This window comes from Schistocerca piceifrons, chromosome 6 (assembly GCF_021461385.2).
Source record: "Schistocerca piceifrons isolate TAMUIC-IGC-003096 chromosome 6, iqSchPice1.1, whole genome shotgun sequence".
In the NCBI taxonomy this organism is placed as follows: Eukaryota; Metazoa; Arthropoda; class Insecta; order Orthoptera; family Acrididae; genus Schistocerca; species Schistocerca piceifrons.
In genome coordinates this window covers 412351310-412374458 of record NC_060143.1, presented here as the reverse complement: position 1 = coordinate 412374458, position 23149 = coordinate 412351310, and the positions used below count along the sequence as shown (strand labels likewise).

Genomic DNA, 23149 nt, shown 5'->3' with positions numbered 1-23149 from the left:
TCAGCTATAATTTCCAAGTCATGGAGAAAAATTTTACAAGAAAGAAGGTCTAATACAGCGACTGAAGATTTTGATGATGAAAATGATCATCCATTGTGAGATTTAATGTTGCCAGGCTGTGAAGATGCAGAAAATATGGAAATTCCTGTTTGGTTAAAATCATACAAACAGTTGGAAGTTGTATACTCTTCTATAACTGACATATTTAACATTCCACCACAGAGTGATGAGGATGAGGCTGTAGTGATGATGAGTCACTCCAACACCTACGCTGCACTTGAGGCTGCCATGCGCTATGTGGACCAACAATCAGCCCGAGATGACACCAACCTATACCATGCTCTTCAGACAGCATGATACTGCTGAGTTAAATGTTGCAGCTTCACCAAACAAGACCCTCCACCGTACTTTCATGAAGTAAATCATTAGCAGTCTTAAGTTAACAATCTTGATTCTGCCAATGTGAACAGGTATGTAAACACTGCTTTAATAAAATTGATATTTTGATGTTAGTATTCTTTCAGTTTATTTCTTTTTCCCACAAAAATTTCGATAGCCCTAGTTTGTCCTGGTCCTGTTCTCCTCGCACAAACAGGATACTACTGGCAGATCAAACAGATTAGAAGGGGAGAGATGAGGAATGTGGATGATGAGATCAATTCGCAAGCATTTAAAATACAGGCAAGCCTAATACATGTTGAAATAAGGGAACTGAATCTTGAAACTGCTTTTTGCATTTTAGAAGCATTTTCTGAAAAGAATATATGAGCTAATGATACGTAATTTTCAGCTGTCCAAAACATGTTGTTGCACTATTGGAACTATTGAAATATAACCTCGGCAGCTAAATTATAATTTATAGTATTTTACGCTGGCAAAAAAATTTGGTTATACAAACTTCAAAATTCTGTAAGCAACAAAATTTTTAATGCAAATTAATGACAGCAGTTCAGTGATCATACACCCCTCTTTGGACCCTACAATAAAATTATCAGACTGACTGCATGACTAAAACATCAATTACGGCTTTTAGAAAGACAATTTTTCAAAAATTTATAGTGTGGCGAAATATGAATCCTGGGTGCCTTATTATATTTTTCCATTAAAATACAGCGCTTTTCCCTTGGATGTGTAGAATTTCAAATCCCTACCTTACAAATTGTAGTTATAAAGTTTTTCCCATAAATTTACTAGGATTTAATAAATTTTCACAAGGTTGAGACATACCACCCTTTTAAAAGGTTAGCAGGAACCTAGAAATTGTTTTCTTCAATGAGAAAGCTACAAAAGTGAAAGCAAAAATGTCTACTTCTTGTGAAACCACCCAGCAGCCATTGCCCGTTAATTGCAAATTTGAAATTTTTATATAAGAATATACATAATGAAACAGGGTTAAAATGATTTTTCCATTTTCATTAAAACTATTTTTAACAGTGGGTAATTTTCACCAGATGGTGTTGCGATGAGGTGGCTTTTAAGTTTGTAACCACTAACTTCTTTATTTAATGAATCATTTTAATCCAATTTGATGTCACTGGAAAAAATAAATGAATTATCACACAAAATTATTAAAATTCTGTAATTATACATACAAATATTTACAAATCTATGTCAAGTAGCAGAAAGGCACAATTAAAATGTCTTAATCATGCCTGTCTGCAACTTGACCTGTGTTAGTTTTGTGTTCTCTGAAAGACTATTTTGAGTTTTGACATAGTGCATTTTACATGCTCATCTGTTCCTCTTAGCACCTCTTCTGTCTGGTAAGCTATTTGAAATTAATATACTAATTTTAGCTGGTAACAGAAATATGACTGGTGCAGTGGCCACAGTTTTGTAGTTATTCTTACTCTGAGCATGCTAGAAAGATATACCTGCTCTGCCAACGTAACACTTACTTGCTCCCAAGTGTCAGAGATCACCCAAAGTATTGAGTAACTCTTCCTTGTGCACCTTACAAATTATTCATAATACATATTTGACTGATTAGTGTCAAATTGTTTAAAACATTCAGTTCTTTTATGCAACACATACAGTTGATTTAGAAATCATCAAAGAAAAAATGTTCTAAAGGTTTTGTGTCAGCATTGATACGTTGTAAGGGAAGTAATCCTAGCAAAAAATTGATTTACTAGGCATGTCAAGTCTGAATCAAACTGACATTGCGTGACTGAAGCTAAGAAAATACTGACAGTGTTTGTTCTTTTCATCTAAGGCTCTATTTGGGAACATTTGAAGGTACTTCGTTTACACAAAGAAATGGTTTACAATAATTTGTAGATCATTTTCTTTTCTACCATTTTTGCTTACTAACCCAGTCGTCTGTAGTATCACTATTTTCAATCATCATAATATCGTCATATTAATAATCATCCAAAGCACAGCTGTGAAAAGTTTATCTCTGCTGTTACAAATATTTGGCTTTTTCTTCTGAATATGTTGCAATTTCTGGGGTTGTGGTTACAGTGGGATCTGACACCACAGCTTTTTTTTTTCTAAATACATATCAGTTTTCGTTTCTGTAATGATTTGAGAATTTTTTTTACATTGTCTCTTGCTGCCAAACACTGTGTGCCTGCTGCTCTCTCATTGGTTGCAAAGAACCAGCAGCTGACGATCATTTGATTGATTAAGGTTTTATACACTGGCTTAGAATTTCCCACTACTTTAGAGGTGGGGGTAAGTGGTAGGGAATGCGTTTTGGGAAGATCTTTGATGTTCAGCAATATGTATCCTGCACGTTTTCACATAACGAAAAGTATAAATTCAAATTCCACCAAACACAGCATGTTAGTTTCCGAAGCATTGAAATTGAGATTGCAATGCACCATTATAAACCAAACATAGCTCATGTCATGCGATCTTACCTGCCAATGACAGCAGATTTATGTAGCGTGAACACACAAACAGGAAGAGTTAATAGTTTAAATTAATATCCATAGTGTAGCTATAAGAAAAGCTAAGCTTTCCCACATAATATTGGTCTTTTATGGGTGTTATACTTTAAGATACATCACACAAATATGCCAGTAAAATTGTAATTTATGACAAATGCATGGTCCTGAATGTGTTACGTTTTAAATGAGAGTCAAATGCTCCGCAATTTAAAAAATTCATCGCACATTCTCACACATAATGTAATTCATTTTGTGTACAAGGAAATTTACTTTGAAAGTAACACTTTTCAAATATCCACTCACAATATTTACCGGCAAACCTGTTACAAATAAGATTTGTTCCAGCAGTTGCCAGAGGGCACCAGAAAATAGGTGTTACTGGGCTTGTGCAGCTATGGTGACCATGACGACAAATGTTAAAAGATCTTACAGTACGTCATAAAAGAAACAGGACATCAGAGGATACTCAGAGCATAAGAATACTGTAAACCATACTAAAAAGGATAATTCAGCTTTAAGTGCACATTCGTATATCCAGGTTCACAATGAAATATGCCCCAACCTGGTATTATGCTTTTCAGTGAGGTATTCTAAGATAAAAATTTTCTTGGATTACCAGTACTAAATGATCTCTCACATGGTTCTTTATTATGGCATAATGCCGTATGTGCGAGAAGATGAAAATGTGCACTTTAAACGTAGTGTTGTCGTGGTCTTCAGTCCTGAGACTGGTTTGATGCAGCTCTCCATGCTACTCTATCCTGTGCAAGCTTCTTCATCTCCCAGTACCTACTGCAGCCTACATCGTTCTGAACCTGCTTAGTGTATTCATCTCTTGGTCTCCCTCTATGATATTGACCCTCCACACTGCCCTCCAGTACTAAATTGGTGATACCTTCATGCCTCAGAACATGCCCTATCAAGTGATCCCTTCTTCTAGTCAAGTTATGCCACAAACTCCTCTCCTCCCCAGTTCTATTCAATACCTTCTCATTAGTTAAGTGATCTACCTACCTAATCTTCAGCATTCTTCTGCAGCTCCACATTTTGAAAGCTTCTATTCTCTTCTCGTCCAAACTATTTATCATCCATGTTTCACTTCCATACATGGCTACACTCCATACAAATACTTTCAGAAACGACTTCCTGACACTTAAATCTATACTCCATATTAACAAATTTCTCTTCTTCATAAACGCTTTCCTTGCGATTGCCAGTCTACATTTTATATCCTCTCTACTTCGACCATCGTCAGTTATTTCGCTCCCCAAATAGCAAAACTCCTTTACTACTTTAAGTGTCTCTTTTCCTAATCTAATTCCCTCAGTATCACCCGTCTTAATTCGACTACATTCCATTATCCTCGTTTTGCTTTTGTTGATGTTCATCTTATATCCTCCTTTCAAGACACTGCCCATTCCATTCAACTGCTCTTCCAAGTCCTTTGCTGTCTCTGACAGAATTACAATGTCATCGGCGAACCTCAAAGTTTTTATTTCTTCTCCATGGATTTTAATACCTACTCCAAATTTTTCTTTTGTTTCCTTTACTGCTTGCTCAATATACAGATTGAACAACATCGGGGAGAGGCTACAACCCTGTCTTACTCCCTTCCCAACCACTGCTTCCCTTTCATGTCCCTCGACTCTTATAACTGCCATCTGGTTTCTGTACAAATTGTAAATAGCCTTTTGCTCCTTGTATTTTACCCCTGCCACATTTAGAATTTGAAAGAGAGTATTCCAGTCAACATTGTCAAAAGCTTTCTCTAAGTCTACAAATGCTAGAAACGTAGGTTTGCCTTTCCTTAATCTATCTTCTAAGATAAGTCATGGAGTCAGTATTGCCTCACGTGTTCCAATATTTCTACGGAATCCAAACTGATCTCCCCTGCGGTCGGTTTCTACCAGTTTTTCCATTCGTCTGTAAAGAACTCTTGTTAGTATTTTGCAGCCATGACTTATTAAACTGATAGTTCAGTAAGGATATGAATATAATAGAGGGAAACATTCCACGTGGGAAAAATATATCTAAAAAGAAAGATGATGAAACTTACCAAACAAAAGCGCTGGCAGGTCGATAGACACACAAACAAACACAAACATACACACAAAATTCTAGCTTTCGCAACCAATGGTTGCCTCGTCAGGAAAGAGGGAAGGAGAAGGAAAGACAAAAGGATATGGGTTTTAAGGGAGAGGGTAAGGAGTCATTCCAATCCCGGGAGCGGAAAGACTTACCTTAGGGGGAAGGTAAGGTAAGTCTTTCCGCTCCCGGGATTGGAATGACTCCTTACCCTCTCCCTTAAAACCCATATCCTTTTGTCTTTCCTTCTCCTTCCCTCTTTCCTGACGAGGCAACCATTGGTTGCGAAAGCTAGAATTTTGTGTGTATGTTTGTGTTTGTTTGTGTGTCTATCGACCTGCCAGCGCTTTTGTTTGGTAAGTTTCATCATCTTTCTTTTTAGATATATGATAGTTCAGTAATATTCACATCTGTCAACACCTCCTTTCTTTGGAATTGGAATTACACTACTGGCCATTAAAATTGCTACACCAAGAAGAAATGCAGATGATAAACGGGTATTCATTGGACAAGTATATTAAACTAGAACTGACATGTGATTACATTTTCAGGCAATTTGGGTGCATAGATCCTGAGAAATCGGTACCCAGAACAACCGCCTCTGGCCATAATAACGGCCTTGATACGCCTGGATACTGAGTCAAACAGAGCTTGGATGGCGTGTACAGGTACAGATGCCCATCAAGCTTTAACACGATACCACAGTTCATCAAGAGTAGTGACTGGCGTATTGTGAAGAGCCAGTTGCTCGGCCACCATTGACCGACGTTTTCAGTTGGTGAGAGATCTGGAGAATGTGCTGGCCAGGGCAGCAGTTGAACATTTTCTGTATCCAAAAAGGCCTGTACAGGACCTGCAACATGTGGTCATGCATTATCCTGCTGAAATGTACGGTTTTGCAGGGATCGAATGAAGGGTAGAGCCACGGGTCGTAACACATCTGAAATGTAACGTCCACTGTTCAAAGTGCCGTCAGTGCGAACAAGAGGTGACAGATGTGTAACCAATGGGACCCCATACCATCACGCCGGGTGATACGCCAGTATGGCGATGATGAATACACGCTTCCTATGTGCGTTCATTGTGATCTCGCCAAACACTGATGCGACCATCCTGATGCTGTGAACAGAATCTGGATTCATCCGAAAAAATGAAGTTTTGTCATTCGTGCACCCAGGTTCGTCGTTGAGTACACCATCGCAGGCGCTCCTGTCTGTGATGCAGCGTCAAGGGTAACCGCAGGCATGGTCTCCGAGCTGATAGTCCATGCTGCTGCAAACGTAGTCGAACTGTTCGTGCAGATGGTTGTTGTCTTACAGACGTCCCCATCTGTTGACTTAGGGATCGAGACGTGGCTGCAAGATTCGTTACAGCCATGCGGATAAGATGCCTGTGATCTCGACTGATAGTGATACGAGGCCGTTGGGATCCAGCACGGCGTTCCGTATTACCATCCTGAACCCACCGATTCCATATTCTGCTAACATTCATTGGATCTCGACCAACGTCACGATACAATAAATCTTAATCGCAATAGGCTACAATCCGACCTTTATCAAAGTCGGAAACATGATGGTACGCATTTCTCCTCCTCACACGAGGCATCACAACAATGTTTCACCAGGCAACGCCGGTCAACTGCTGTTTGGGTATGAGAAATCGGTTGGAAACTTTCCTCGTGTCAGCACGTTGTAGGTGTCGCCAACGGTGCCAATCTTGTGTGAATGCTCTGAAAAGCAAATCATTTGCATATCATAGCATCTTCTTCCTGTCGGTTAAATTTTGTGTCTGTGGCATGATATCTTCGTGGTGTAGCAATTTTAATGGTCAGTAGTATATTAAATTCTTCTTGAAGTCAGAGGGATTTCGCCTGTCTCGTACATCTTGCTCACCAGATGGTAGAGTTTTGTTAGGACTGGCTCTCCCAAGGCTGTCAGTAGTTCTAATGGAACGTTGTCTACTCCCGAGACCTTGTTTCGTCTTAGGTCTTTCAGTGCTCTTCACGCAGTATCATATCTCCGATTTCACCTTCATCTACATCCTCTTCTATTTCCATAATAGTGTCCTAAATCACCCTTGTGTAGACCCTCTATATACTCCTTCCACCTTTCTGCTTTCCCTTCATTGCTTAGAATTGGGTTTCCATCTGAGCTCTTGATATTCATACAAGTGGTTCTCTTTTCTCCAAAGGTCTCTCTGATTTTCCTGTAGGCAGTATCTATCTTACCCCTAGTGAGATAAGCCTCCACATCCTTACATTTGTCCTCTAGCCATCCCTGCTTAGCTATTTTGCATTTCCTGTCGATCTCATTTTTGAGACATTTGTATTCCTTTTTGCCTGCTTCATTTACTGCATTTCTAAATTTTCTCCTTTCATCAATTGAATTCTTCTAGCCCTCATCTCTTTACCTACTTTATCCTCTGCTGCCTTCACTACTTCATCCCTCAAAGCTACCCACTACTTCTACTGCACTTATTTCCCCATTCCTATCTATTGTTCCCTTATGCTCTCCCTGAAACTCTGTACAACCTCTGGTTTAGTCAGTTTATCCAGGTCCCATCTCCTTAAAATACCACCTTTCTGCAGTTTCTTCAGTTTTAATCTACAGTTCATAAACAATAGATGGTGGCCAGAGTCCACATCTGCCCCTGGAAATGTTTTCAGGGTGTATACGTCGACAAAAAAAAAAAAAAAAAAAAAAAAAAAAAAAAAAAAAAAAAAAAAAGAGAGAGTCCCCGGATTTTTCCCAGTTAAAAATACACTTTCTCTCGAGTGACAGTATATTTTCTCTTATCAATCCTTTGAATGGTTAGCGTTTTATACATGGGCGTACTATTTCCCGACACTTTAGAAAACGAAACGCAGGGAAAAAGACACGTTTTGGTAATATCTTTGATGTGCAGCAACATGTACGCTGCATATTTTCATATTATGACAGCGGGTATTCAAAGCATAGGGCACGTGATGTAGTCAGCCAACAGCAACATCACTTAAGTAGCACGAACACACAAACAGGGAAAGTTAATAGTTTAAATTAATATGCATAGTGTTGCAACAAGAAAAGAAAAGCTTTCACATAAAATATTGGTCTCAAGCTTCAAGAGAATCTAAGCTTTCGCATATACCTTGGTCTTTTTTTGCGTGTGTTACACTTTAAGATGTATCACACTAATGTGCCAGTGAAATTTTTACTAATGACATAAATGTCTGATCTTCAAGGTTCGAAATTATTCTAAATGGCTCATCATCAAAGAGTTGATTTTTGAACTAGAGTCAAATGCTCTGTGATTTAATTAATTCATGCTACATTCTTGTACATAGTTCAACTTACGTAGAAGGATACTTGCTTTGAAAGCAACGCTTTTCAAACCACTATTCGCAGTATTTTCCCGCGACCTGTTAGAAAGAGGTTCATTTCGGCAGTTGCCAGAGAGCGCAGATAACAGGCGACACCGCGCTTTGGTAGCTATCATGACGTAGGAAGCCCGTATGTACGTACGGGAAAACACTGAAAGATCATACATTATGTCATAAAAGAAATAAGACATCAGAGGATACTGCAAGAGCATCGGAATTTCGTGAACCATATAATTAAATGTGCACATTTAAGGTGCATACTTTAAAGAGCTCATTCGTAAGTCCAGATTCCCAATGAAGTAGACCTCGACCTGATATTAAGCTTTTCAATGTTGTTTTCGATATGTAAATTTTCTTGGAGCACCAGTACTGTATTATATCACGTTTGGTTCTTTATTGTGGCATAATGCCATACGTGCTATAAAATGGATACGTGCACTTGAAATGCAGCGAACAGTTGAAACTAGCAAGTACTGTGGAATTAAACAAATACACTGGCTGCCTCTGCGGAAAAGGTTAACAAAAGTTAAATTTCTTTAGCAAACAGACAAAAAGCACTTCATTGTTCCGCAAGGCGATTAATGCTCGACTGTCAGAAAGGTGGAAATAAAATAAAATATGAAACTAATGACATATTTCAGCCTTCCGTAATTATGTGAATGTGCTTTAATTCATTTGATACCTCCTGGCCACAGATATCTGTTTTGTTTTCATTTGATGTGAGAGTAAACGAAGGGGAAAGAGCAAAATCACTAAATGTAAACACTGGTCACGTGGAGACTACCCACTATAACTCAGACTGCTCTGCGCATCAGCCTCGGATCTACGACATTTGTGAACCGGGTCAATACTTAAAAAAAAAAAAAAAAAAAAAAAAAAAAAATAAAAATAAAAAAAAATAAAATAAATCGAATTTTCAAAATATGTTCATCTTGTAGCGCAAATCTTTCTTAAAAGTCTGAAACATAAAACATATGTATTCGAGGAAATGTAAGACATTATTTGGTCTTAAGTATGCCGAAGTGCAGTGCCACGCCTCTTCATAAAGCATTTTTCTACCGCACGTCCAAACTATATTCAGGAGAGTGGAAATTGAAATGTCCTATGGTGCTTCTCCTGCTCCCAGTCGGCCAGTTTGACAGCCTGCCCCTCTTAAAAAAAATCTCTCAATTAATAACGGATGGGATTATTTGTAATCAAGAGAACAAGAATTCTTCAGAAAATCTTAACTCTTTATTGCCTATTAGTTAATAACTTCTGTTTTGCATGACATAAAATTAAATACAGGATATATAAAACAAATACTGACAAGAGGTAAGCATGAAATTACAAATTTCTTCAAACCTTAGCTCCTAGCATTTTTTACACTCTAATCTTGCTACAGTTTTACATGGCGTGCTTTCCTTTCTGCAAAAGAATCTATTACCTCATCAAAGCTCGTCAAACATTATGCTACATGAAAAATTGAAATGTCCCTATCTAATACTGAAAAAGCAGTTAATACAAATAATACCCAAGACTGGTGTGATTTCTCGATCTGATAACGTCTTTTTTATCACTGTCTGCTGGATAAAACAAAATAGGCCTTTCTAATATGGCAGCAGTTTTGTAACGCACCAAATAAACAAGACTGTTTTGGCACAAATGGCCATTTTTATAACACGACAGAATATAATCCACGCACCAGCTTCTCAAGCAAGAGATCGAAAAGTAGTATTACGAAATTTTTATATAAATTTGGAATAGTCTTATTCTTCCATAATCTGTGTGATGTCCCCGTTTCTTCTCCTTCCCCGTTCTAACAATCTTATCACCAATTTTGTAGCTATTGCTGCCACTGTCAAAATTTGTTCGCCGATTAACTTCACTAACCCTGCCAGAATCACAGGTTTAGTTATCCCGCGATTTTTTTTCCGGTTAGGTGTTATTACGTGTTCCAACGACACGTTTTCCGCGTTACTTCCAGAATAGAACTTACGCGGCTGCTAGCCGGGGATTGTACTACTGGTCCTTACTAGTGTAGCGATCTGGCCAGAAATTTTCTGTCAAAATTTCATTTTCTTGGATACACCGAGAAGATAATACGTAATCTTTCTCACCTGTTATTCCTGTCAGTCGTTTATTTCCATTCTGGTAGTCTGAATCTATGGATTTCGCTAGTAATTATAACAATGCTGACATTCGCAAACCCAATCAACCAAATAATCAGACAGCGATTGGCATTCATCCGTTCGGCTTTACTCTCTCAAGCCCCGTCTCCTTTAGTCTGCGGAAAGTTTATTTCTAAATGCGACGAGGATTCTCCTGACAGAGGCATCACGTACATTATGCAAGCAATCATTCAAAAGTCAACTTATGATTCCTTCAGAAATCAAAATGTGCTCAAAAAAGTTCAAAAACGAACAGGGAAGCACTTCAAAATCATATGAATAATCGATAGACAAACGTGCGCTGCATGCTAGGCACTTTGTGAAACAAGCTTTTCTCCTCAAGAACATGAATTTGGCGCCCCCTTTCCCCGGTACCATCTAGCTGTTTTCTGCGATTGCTTGCACAGCCAACAGCCACATTCCTGTGGCCAGAAGCGGGAGAATGTACTATTCAAACATGACTCAACTGAGCATGTGCATGAGCCCGCACGTAACTGCTAAAACAAATCAAATGTAAACAGTTGCGACTTCACGCCCATTGGAAGCAAATTGTTGTTATGAAGCAATCCCTAGTCTTCCTAAAGCCTTTGACACATTTTCAATTGGCAGACGCCTGCATGAGCACTGTGTGTCGTCGTATATGATGCATATCCTTTGCAGTTTAAGTTATTTTCATTTTTTCCCTCTCGTTTATGTTTTATTGTTGAAGTATTATTCTGTAGTGGCGGGATACAGTAATATCCTTTGTTAGGGTATCGGTTCTTACCAGCCAAAATTACAAAAATTTAACTGAAAACTAAAACAATGAAAAATTCCCGGAATTCTAAAAATATCCCGGGTTTTTCCCGGTTTTCTCCCAGATGAAAAAATTCCCGGGATTTTCCCGGATCGTATACACCCTGGTCTTACAATTTAAAACTTTGTTCCTATGATAATGCTTTATTATTGTGTTGTAAAAGTGATTCACTGCAGCAAGATAGAAACAAGTCACACATCCAATGTGTCATCATTTCAATGATGGCAGTTCTGCACAATATAAAAACTGTTTATAAACACAAGCAGGATTGAGTTACTACAGAATGGGATTCATGTATCACTAGTCACTGCAAAAATGACTGACGTAGTTGGTAGCACTACTGAACATTTAGCAACAAAACCAATTTTTTAGCATCCATATGACAAATATTTGAAGTGCAAAACATCTGCTCTTGTTTGCCAGTACTCATGTTCCAGGAATACAACATTTAACACTATGGAAGATGAAACAACAAAATTCACAGACATTATATAAAAAACTTTAAATTGTTTTTACCATTCCTTGGGATAAGACTAAGTTTTTCAAATCGCCGAATGAAAGCAAGCTGCTGATAAATCATCTTTCACCATTTACTAAATACATAAAAGTTGATCTTTGGCTTAAAACACAGCCTCTTATCAATATTCATAACAGCTATCTACAACAATGGTGGCTTAGAAAAATTCTGGAGAACAGAGGAAGGGGGGTGGGAGGTGTGCTCAAGGGTCAAATTTATGAGAAGTGGTTCTTCCTCAATTTATTTGTGGCCATTTCATGCCAAAGTGTGTCCTTGATTAAAATATTTTCATGACTAACTTCTAGTGCAAACACTGACCGTACATACATTTTCATATCAGACAATATTCTCCATTTATAACTATTTTTTGGAAGAATCAACATTTTAGATTGTCATGAATGTATTTTATGTCACTTTAAGATATTTCGTTTTACAGAAGCTAAGACTCGCAAAATAAAAGAAATATACTAGCTATTACATTATTTTTGCAGTTTTGAATCACTAAACAGAGCACTACTCTTAGAATTTTTTTATATGAAAAAATATGGGAACAGGCATTATGTGAAACAAATGCTACAATGGTGGGGAGGGAGGTTGTTCACTGCAGTTCAGAGGGAGGGATCAGAAACCAACTAATTACAGATTTGTGAATATTTGTATGCATAATTTCAGCATATGATTAGGTCTAAAACTTTCCTTCAGCTGTTTTCTCTTGATATTTTAGGTTTTATTGTGAAAAACGTATATAAACTTTACAACAAAGCGTTGTACCTCTCTGGCCACTACATCCTCCCATCTTTCAGACAGCATATGAATCTCATAACAGAAGAAATGGGCACCTTTGGGGAGACCGACAAGTTACCAAATTTTGCCATTTTTTTATGGCAAAGTTCTATTCAGCCACACTATGCCACTAATTGAAAAAGGTTTTAGTCAAATGAACGTATGGAGAATATGACAGGTGAGGTAGGATTTCCCATTTCAATGTTTCCAAATACATTTTGGTGTGTTTTGCAACATGTGATCAAGTAGTGTTATCCTACGAAAATCACCGTCTGTCACTGTACTGTGCTCATTTGTCTTTCAAGTGCTTGACTCAAATGCATCATTTGCTTTCGATAAAAATATCGTATGAATGTTTCAGTAGCTTCAAAAACCTTCTCCCTTCCACCACCATGCTGGCCTTCGACGTCAAAATTTGTTCTTCAATTGTTGAAACCATTCTTTGAAAGTTCTTCCACTAACAGCTGCCTCAATGTATATCTTTCTTAGTATTTTATGAACCTCAGCCACCAATTTCTTCACGTTAAATCAGAAAATTAAAACTTCCCACAAATGACGAGAATTAGGCTCTTAAGTTGACATGTTTAATCAGGAAGAACATTATGATGTAATCACAAATTTACTAATATTTTCATGGGGTTAAGTTTACAAATTCCTGAGTTTACTGTACTAACTTACCTACCACCTGCACCATCACTTGCTGCTGCTGCTGCTACCACCATTTATTGCAAAATGACAGAAGCAAAGTTTCAGATCTAACAACAATAAAATTCTATCACAGTTAATACTTTTATCTTTCCATTAACACCAAAATGAAAAACTGATTCATAAATGGAGTTATAGTGGCTACAAACTTTTAAAGTACATTTCCTACCAACCAAGTTCATGAACGTGATCCACATTTCAAAATGGCTCTGAACTGTAGCTTTGAAATGGGGGGGGGGGGGGGCTGGAAAAATATAAGCCACAAGCTATGGGCATGTGAACGCTTATCTCTTAGGAGCAAGGTTATTAAACTCTCTGAAATTGTCAGAAGAATTTCCAATGATCAGTCCAGGCTAGTCATGACCATCCACTGGCCTGCACTAATAGCTTTAAATTGGGAGAATGTGGTGACAGAACATATCCACATAGTCATGAATGGCTGCGATTGTTAACAAACCTTTTCTTTCTATCTTGTCAGTTAGCAATCACAAATGGAATTATGAGACTGACTTTTGATCAGGTCTCAATCCACTATAATGTCAGGCAAATCACACAGCTGCTCAACTGTTTTCCTATTTACACTTATGAACGTAACTAGACTTCCTGGCTGTACTGTTGACGTTTCAGGTTCCACTACAGCCACGTTCTTAAATATTTTCACAAAAATATTTTTGGAGCAGACCTTCTACAAGGAAGTAGAAGGCCTGTTCAGAACGTACCTTTATGTATTGAAACTGCTTTGTTGGAGCACTATTTTCCAGCTGATGAGTGTAAAGTTTTTTGTTTTATGTTTTGTGGTGCAAAAACAGGTCACACGGGCCCCAAGTCAAAACTACAGATCACGAAGACAGAGAGGAATTAAAAAAATGACTATACACCAATCCCAATTGAAGTAAGAGAAGACAGCTAAAAACAGAGACATGCAGACAGGGCGACAAAGACGCCATACAGAAATGGAGGTCCAAAATTAAAAGGCCTTTGCCATATTGCTGTGACGAATAAAAAGTAAAATGCGGTCGGCAGCTCACATGTCATTTGCTAAAACGGCTGACAACTCAGATGGCAAACCCTAGCAGGAATGTAAAAGGTTAAAAAATGGCATTCCGTCAGAAGTGGCGGACAGTTAAAACTTGGGTGCAATGTGTAGAAAGTGGTGGGGGAGCGCCACTGTGCCCAAGAAGGCAGTGCCCAATACGCAACCTAGTTTAAATTACTTCCTCCCAGCAGGAGGGGCAAGAGGTCATCCAAACCGCTGGGAGAAGCTTAATAATCTGGAGCTTATTCCCATGAAGGGAGGATCAGTGGCGATGTCAAAGGGTCAGCACCACCTGACAGATGGCAACACAGAAGTCACTGGAGGGAATATAGGAACTAGTGAGCCGAGGTACAAGGACTGCAACCTTGGCAGCAGCCTCATTTCCTGGCAGACTTACACGACCAGGAACCCACAATAAACAATACAGAGGCTCCAGCAAGAGTACACAAGTGACAGTTTTCATGGACCTGTTGCACTAAGGGATGGGCAGTGAGGGTATAGCGCACTAACTATGAAGGGCACTGAGTGCCTGGGGCAGAGGACACAATTTAAAAGTCTATGTCACCAGATGCACTCCACGGCCTAATACAGGATGAAGAGCTCGGCTGCAAACATTGAGCAGTGGGCAGGAAGCCGCTATCTTAAGACATGGGCACCAATGACAAAGGCACACGAGACATGTGAGTTCAAAGTGAACGCAGTATTCAGGCACCAATCCTAATTATTTGGGACTAACTAAAGCCTCTTCATGCAAAACCACAAAGCAGTCACTGAAGTTGGAAACTGAATGAGTCAAGATATTTGAGAAAGACAAATGGCAATTTAGCACACGGGATGTTTATATTCGAGTATTATCCGACTGGCTGTTTAGTAATGCATTATGGACGATTTTATATGTAAAAGCAGATATACATGTGCACCTTACAATGTAACCTCTCACTCAAAATTGGCCAATAACACTGTTTTAATAACTGTTGCAAGTAAACCGACACCACAAAAAAAATATATATATAAATAAATAAATTTATTTTTTTATCTGTTCCTAGAAAGGTATTTTTTCTTTCACTAGACATATTTCAACAGTTATTTTTCTGCTCCTCTAAGCCTTAAGTTACTTCTTAATGTATATGTTTTGCATCTTTAACTAACAGGAAGCCATTATGTGGTACATTATCTATTAACAGTATACCTTATCACCCCAGCTTAAGTACCAGTCTATTATACAGTAGTTAATGTTGCAGGACAATTGTGTCTAGTGATATTTGCCACAGAAGCCTATTCAATCATATTGCTAACCTACTTTAATTTCAATTACTCTAATTCAGTGCAGTGAAATAGTGTGATCGTTAGCGTAGTCTAATGCTTGTTTACATTTGCGTCATATTTAAATCTAGTTTACCACGTTCAACACACTTTTCACCATAAAAACTAAAACAGCACGCTAAATTCAGAAACTGTATAATGGACAAGCCTCCGACAAGTATTTTTCTGCACAGTGTGTAAAATTACCTTACATAAACTCCAAAAAATGCAAGGCAGTCCACTAAGAAAGTTTTACTTTGTTCAACAATGACAGTTGCATCCAACAATATTATATGAAGTTTGAAAACTCCCACAGAGTTTAGCAGATTATGCAATATAATAAATGCTTTGGGGTACATTCACATGCTGTCAAATACAGTTTCCCCAAAATAAAGATAACTGATGCATGAATCAAATACTTTAAAAATCTGTATGAAGAATATATGAACAGTCAGTACACTAACATTAAGAAAATTACACCAATGAAACATTTGGGCACTATCATTTTAACAGAAAAATGATGAGTTTCTCACGTCTGATATCAGACAGGAACATCTCAGCTGAAAGATGGTGGTGGGAGGTATCTGTTTTTGCTCTCCAGAATCAGTGGCAAATGTAACAGGTGTTTCTCCAGTCAGCTGACAGTTGACTGTTGGAGAGTTTACATCAGTTACAGGTAGTCTGCATAAACCGGTTACATTGGTCACTGGTACATTGTATATATGGATTGTGATAACCCCTTCAGCATCAACTAACGCCTGAAGATGGTGCATGAAAAGCCGAAACTGGTAGCTACACAATAAATCGCATCTTAAGGGTAACTATAGGTATTTCATTTTCTTATCATAATATGGTAAGGCAGTAGTAAAAGTCCTTGTTCGAATTAACACACTGCATGTGCTATACATTCACTGTTAAGCCCTGGACTTTCGAAGCTATGACAAAGTCTCCGGAAAAACTGCGTGTTTCTCCTCATGGCACAGCACAGTTGCTCTACTCCTCTCTGGCAGTCTGGAGTGACACAGAGCTAGTCTCTACTATTTATGTCTTGTAGCAGCACTTTTAATATGTGGTGTTGCATATATGACATCAAGTAAAAGACGTTATGTAATACAAAGAGAGCAAAATGTCGATCACGAGTGGAATGTAGATCAATGGCAAACATTTTAGGATTGCAGAGCTGCAATTTAAGCTAAGCAGTCACTTGCAAGCACTATCACAACCACTGGACATACTTGCTTCCACTGATATACATTCATTATTGTGACTACCTAAAATGCCTTCAACAATTGATGCATTAGCCAATCAGGACAGTGTTTGTTCTGTGTTCCCATATATATATTTTATACCTTTCATAAAGCATGTCTTTAAATAAAGAGTTTTATAAAGCCTCAATAAAATTAATAATCCAACAGAGCAAAAAAATTAACAAACTGTATTCCATATGGCATGTAAAACTTGGGCAGAGCATTATACCCTGATCAAAATAACTCAAGGTACCTATTTACAGGACACCTAACTTAACAACCCCCACAACACTCACTAGCACCTATTCTCTTAACAACTGTCTCACCGATATACTACTTGATGTCACAGTTATCAGAATAAATTGCTAATTAAACATTTAGGCCGTAATGTAATGGTCAACATTCAAGGTGGTCTGTTATATTTCTCTATGACATTTATTTTATGAAACAGTGTTGGAAATCAGCAGCCACAGTGTTCAGAGAAGTGATAACACTATTATGGTCCAGCAATCTGATTTCCGTTCAATATGTTCAGAACGAACACATAGCTGTATCAATTAACATTCCCATCATTTTATACTGTGTACAAGTGCCACTCACTTTGTTACTCTGACATACGTATAGGCAGAGGCATAATTACAGATTTCACAGTACACACTTAATTGCACAATTTCTAATCCCCCAAACAAAAAAATATGCAAAGCAAATGAATACAGTTTAAGATGTTCTTACTTACCAATCCTGTCAAAGAGCTCCCCTCCAGCAGCATACTCAAGGAACAGGTATTCCAGATTTCCCTCTCGACGCTGTCCAAAAAATCTAATGATGTGTGGATCAGACATCATTCGATGTATGCAAATTTCTTTTTTTATGTTTGATCTTGCATCTGGGTGCTTATCAACATCCACTACTTTCATAGCAACTGCCTCGCCTGTGCTTTGGTTCACCAGAAGCTTCACCCTTTGCAAGGATAAATGGATTGGGAAATTAAGGGCTATTTCAGTGAAGTATCACCATGATCAATTATTTAACTTGTAAGACAGTACACTGCCTGCTGACACAAAGCTGAGGCAAAAAAAAAAAAAAATCACAATTTGTATTAAATCTGTGCTCTACTTTATGGCCAGTTATCAGAAAACAGCGACAATGTTTCCATCAACAATAACAATTTACAAAGCAAATTACTTTTAAAATGTAAACTTTCACAGCAGGAATTGTCACAATTAATACAATATCTTGGGCTATTATGCCATGGTATAAGGGAGATGTCGGGTTTTGAAGTGAAATCCCTTAGACCATGGCATAATAGCCCAGAATATTTTACTAACTGTGAAAGCAAATTACATTAACATTTACTGAATAATGGATGAAAACTAATTACTGATGTGGTTTCTGTCACATGAATTGAGATGCACAGAAATGATGGCACTTGGTAAAGCAGTACTGTGTTATCAAAATAATCCAAACGTTTACAATACCATTAGGTAGCCTTCTACGACAAGAACTCTTTGTTTATTAAAATGTTTTCTGGAGTTTGGCGTGATTTACACAAAGACCTAAGGTTAAAATACGGAACATACATATGAAACTTTTGTTTCACATTGAACTACACTGTTTTAAATCTGACCTCTTCTCTTAATTATGGTTTTCATAGAAGTTCAATATCTGGTGAAGAGCTTAATACTAAGAAAATCTTATTTAGCAAGGTTAATTTAAATTTTCGTTTCCTTAATTTCCGTCAATCTAACATTAAAAGCTTTCGATTGACAATACATAACTACATCATAATTCTGTAGTATGTGGAGCATGAAATAAAAAAACTAATTAGTGAAGTAATATATAAACATTTCGAACTAATTTACAACACTGATTTACAAATATTAGTTCACTAAAACTTCTTAGCCCACTAATTGCAAGGGTTTTCAGAAGGGTGTCATAACTTCAAGCATTAAGATACTAATATTTCATTACTTACTCGCCATAGGCACCTTCTCCTAATGTTTGGGCGATACTCCATCCATCCACAAATTCTGATACCATCGTGCAAAATTATGGCAGGTACAACAGTTACCATTATTTATACTGACCGCTAAGGACGAATACCTGCAGTCAGAAGATTACTATATACCACTACAATAATCGTGTATTTTCAGTAACTATTAAAATGCATGTAAAATAGGCAATTATTTTCCAATTCACATTAAATATTAAGCAACGCAGCTAATAAGATAGCTTGTAAAGGTATTCTTCGACAGAGACAAAATTCGTTAATTTCGGAAATTGCAGGACTTCCCTGAATAATAACAAAGAAATCAATTTGGCTATCGTGACAACATTACGGTCAAACCAAGTTAAACTACGTACAACTGTCAAATCCAACACGTGGTTGTCAAGACAATGACTGCCGCGATTTCTAGGACATTGCAGTAGATCTAGCAAATACCTACGGGCATTATTCATTTTCAGTTTCACTAACAATACTAGTGTTATAGGTCTTACCGAAGGACATTGTACACAACAGCGACTTCTCCTCTAAAGCTAACTTCGACGTCTGGAAGCTATTACAGCGGTAACTCCACTTTCAAACCGCATAGCTTCTCCACCTCTCATGGCCGCTACATGGAGTTCACCGTTTTCGCGCCGAGGACAGTAAAATGGCGATTTTTATGATATTAGAGTCAAAGACAAGCAGAAGAAAGATGCAATTTTAAATTTAATCCCCATTTTTTTCTCTACCATAATTCGAATGTATCTCTTACCACACGCATATGAAATAACGCAGACCAATCTATTTCTATTTATTACTGCATACTATTGATCACTGACATCTCTGATATCACGTGCACCAAGACACGGCATTTAAGATTTGTTGCGACTCGATGTTGCAGTAGAAATCTTTGGTTATCGCGAAAAATGGTTGTCGCCAAAACGAGAAATGGAATTACTAGAATTACAAATTGTTCAGCAAAACCGTATCAGTCGTGAAAAAATCAATGTATTTACTGAAATAATTCTTAAGAATAAGGCAAGTACCAATGAATTTTATACCAGTAATCTGACAAAGCTTAGCAAGTAAGTGCAGTTCCAAGTTTGTTTTGAAATTGCACAAGCGCGTAATATTTACGAGTGTTGTCTTTCTTCCAGTTACATTTTGGAGTAAATAAACATGTTGTCTTCCTGGACAGTCTTAGCTACGGCAACAGTGTGGACAGCTCTATATCACGGAATAAGATATCAGTTTAAATTGGACCCTGAATGGTCATGTAGGTTACTAACAGCGTTCCATGCTACGCTTGTGACAGTGCTTGCCGTTCTGGCATGCTTCCTTGGACCGTGGCCCTTCACGGACCCTGGTGAGGACTGATGTTGTAGATTCGTTAGGCATTTAAATATGAAGAACGTCATGATACGCAGGCATCTTTATTTTCAGGTGGTCCCAACACAACTTTACAATGCGTTGTGCTTGTTACAAGTCTTGGCTATTTTATATTTGACTTCATATGGTGCCTTTATCATCAGACAGAAGGTGCTACCATGCTTATTCATCATGCAGTAAGCATCATTGCAATTAGCCGAGTACTAATGAAAGGTGTGTCTGGCACTGAAGCTGTGGCGGGGGTTGGTGGATTGGAAATTACTAATCCTTTGCTTCAGGCAAGATGGTTTCTTCGTTCTTCTGGTTACAAAGGTACTGTTGTGTTTTACTTAACAGAAATTACCTTCATGCTGACGTTTTTTGCTATGAGAATAATTCTTGGAAGTTATCTCTTCTTTGCTGTTGTCTCACATCCACAGCCAGATTTCGAAAGTAAAGTGTATTGCACAGCATTTTATGTGCTGTCATGGGTATTTATGATATACATTTTACAATACTTCAGAATGAAGTATGTAATAAAGTCAAAATAAGAAATATGGGGGGCTATTACGTGATGTGACAGTAAACTGTTTTTATTTATTTGCCATTTATAGTAATGATTCTTACAGTTGTCTTTCAGTCTGAACACAAGCAAAGAGTGAGGTGATTAACATTCAACTTTCAATACAGTGAATGCAAAGCAGGGAAATTATCGAAATAGGCTTGTGCTCTCTTAACATGCTGTGTTATGCCATTTATAAACAGTTTCCTTTAATTGTCTCACTTTCTTAACGGATAAATAGTGTGACAAAACTTCCTTTCCCTTGTGATTGCATCTTAGCATATAGTAGTGTGCTTTTTAGTGGCACACTGTTTGTTCTTTAAATATTTCGTAGTAGAGTTTTTACTATTTGCTTAAAGTGCTCAGGTTTTCATGTTTCTACTGAGTATGAGTATGTGGTGAGAGGGAAAAGGGAAGGAGGGAATTTATGGTTGACGATCTTATAAAAACAAGATTTGTGTAAACATAGAGAAATGCTTCAATGAAATCTGTTTTAAATGCATATTACCAAACCTATGGGTACTGTTTATAAATTCACAACTGGTTGGTTTAAAGTAAAGCAGTCCTCGAGACTGGCTTTAGTAAACGTGTACTTAATTTTAACATATGGCTGTGTTGTAATTTTTCTGTTGCATAATTTTCTTCTGTGTAAAACTGTGTTCCTGGTGTGGTATTTATCAACATCACTGCACAAAATTATTTAATGTGTGTGTATATATTTTTTTTTCTTTTTTTTTTTTTTTTTTTTTTACAACTTGTGTATTATACATGGAAATTATTTATTACAATTTTGATATGTTATGTATATATTTTTAAAACATTTTTATGTCTGTACAACGTTCTACTTATTAAACCTTTTTTTTTAAAAAAAATATAAGATAGTATGATGCATTCTTATTTCCAAACCAACTTTATAGCCTACTTAAAATAGTCACACACACATTATAAAATCTTACTTTGCTGTTTTATTAGTCACAGTGCTCATCCCTTGCATAGTGGAAAATGATGAAACTGAGAATGAAAAATATCAGTGTGATTTTAAAATAACTGCACACTACTTTCACATATAAAAAAAATAAAAAATCTTGTACTTCAGACTCCAGTACAAGTATTGTAGTATAGAAGTACAGGCTAAACAGATCCTGCCCTGCTGATTATATAGGAATAAAATTTTTGAAGGGCCATCAGATAACCCTCTTTGTTAAGCTAACAAAGATAGTGGACCATAAGACATCTTAGCAGACTACAGAACCTTTCAGGTTATAACTTTTTTTTTTGTTTTTTTGCAACCGTGGCTGTTGTATGTGTGTTAAATAGGACTTCCTCACATAATTATCAGGAGAAGCGACAAGTGTTTCACACAATTATAACCATCGTACCATATTAATTAGAAATGCATCTATAAATCATTGGACAAAACAAAGGTTGTAAGAAAGTATTTTGTGACCAAAGTACAGGGCTAACTTTATCCCCATTAGTTGGGCTACTGCTTTTGGGCACTCAGCAGTTCTTAAAGTCTCTTGCAACAGACCGATTAGAAATGACAAGATATGGTCTCATTGCAGTGCACACAAATATTTTCCCTATCAGATTAAAGACACCATACAGAACTTTGAAATATGATCCACATTTGCCTCACCCTCATCTGATACTGCTGGAATGTTTCCTTCAAATTTTTTGTACTGACCCTTTTACAGCATAGAACTGATTGCTCTAATTACAAAAAGTAGAACATTAGATGAATGGTTGACAATGTTCTTCATTGCTGAACAGTAATACTTATGACCCATTACTTGTTTTGTATCCCAAGCTGCTGTTTCTCATTGCCACACAACATTCATTCAGAAAACTAAGGTTATTGCACATGCGGGGATTACGAAATATTTAGCTACAATGACTGACTCATATGCCTGTATCATTGTTCCCCTGTAGTGCCACCTGCCCTGGTACCCAACTTTCCTAGAAGCTGTGAATCTTAGATAATTTTCTGTGCCGCATACATTTGCACAATAACTGTAAAACATTCACAAATGCACCTTGATTCCTACAGTTCCCTTAAGAGAAACGTAGACAGCACCAGAAACACAATTACTGAATGTATAATCCTGTTCGAACTTAAGTTATCCTAATCACATGATAAAGTATTCAAAACTGCCAAAGTTACTTCTTTGCTTACAATTTTTGATCCATGAACATCATCTCACAAGGCAGTCAAATATACAGTACATTGGTGTTGACAGCATACTATACAAGTGTTGTATTGTGAATAGCTAGCTGCCTTCTAATGAAAACAGGCATCTTTTCATTTGCACAGTGTCCAGAAACCTAACAGCAATATTCTAGCTGGGGGAGAAAA

At 37.4% G+C, this 23149-nt stretch overlaps 2 protein-coding genes across 2 annotated transcripts in view; one reads left to right on the top strand and one right to left on the bottom strand.

Annotated features, from left to right (window-relative positions):
* LOC124802440 (serine/threonine-protein kinase grp) overlaps window positions 1–19654 on the bottom strand; it is a 91156-nt gene extending 71502 nt beyond the window's left edge. Inside the window, exons 1-4 of the mRNA XM_047263224.1 lie at window positions 19636–19654; window positions 19376–19491; window positions 18852–18979; window positions 17613–17836 (exon numbers count right to left, since the gene is read on the bottom strand). Of these exons, the coding sequence (XP_047119180.1) occupies window positions 17613–17836; window positions 18852–18916 (289 nt within the window). The 5' untranslated portion in view covers window positions 18917–18979; window positions 19376–19491; window positions 19636–19654. The remainder of the gene's footprint in view (window positions 1–17612; window positions 17837–18851; window positions 18980–19375; window positions 19492–19635) is intronic.
* LOC124802443 (TLC domain-containing protein 5-like) lies at window positions 19644–21526 on the top strand. Its single transcript, XM_047263226.1, has 3 exons — window positions 19644–19901; window positions 20021–20229; window positions 20307–21526. The coding sequence occupies exons 2-3, from the start codon at window positions 20043–20045 to the stop codon at window positions 20780–20782; spliced, it is 663 nt and encodes a 220-aa protein (XP_047119182.1). The 5' UTR covers window positions 19644–19901; window positions 20021–20042; the 3' UTR covers window positions 20783–21526.
* Window positions 21527–23149: the final 1623 nt, after the last annotated feature.

Excerpts from the sequence above, each read along its gene's own strand:
- LOC124802443 (XM_047263226.1), top strand. The coding sequence starts at position 20,043 with ATGTTGTCTTCCTGGACAGTCTTAGCTACGGCAACAGTGTGGACAGCT. Across the intron at positions 20,230-20,306 it reads GTGGCCCTTCACGGACCCTG|GTGGTCCCAACACAACTTTA; the intron begins GTGAGGACTGAT and ends CTTTATTTTCAG.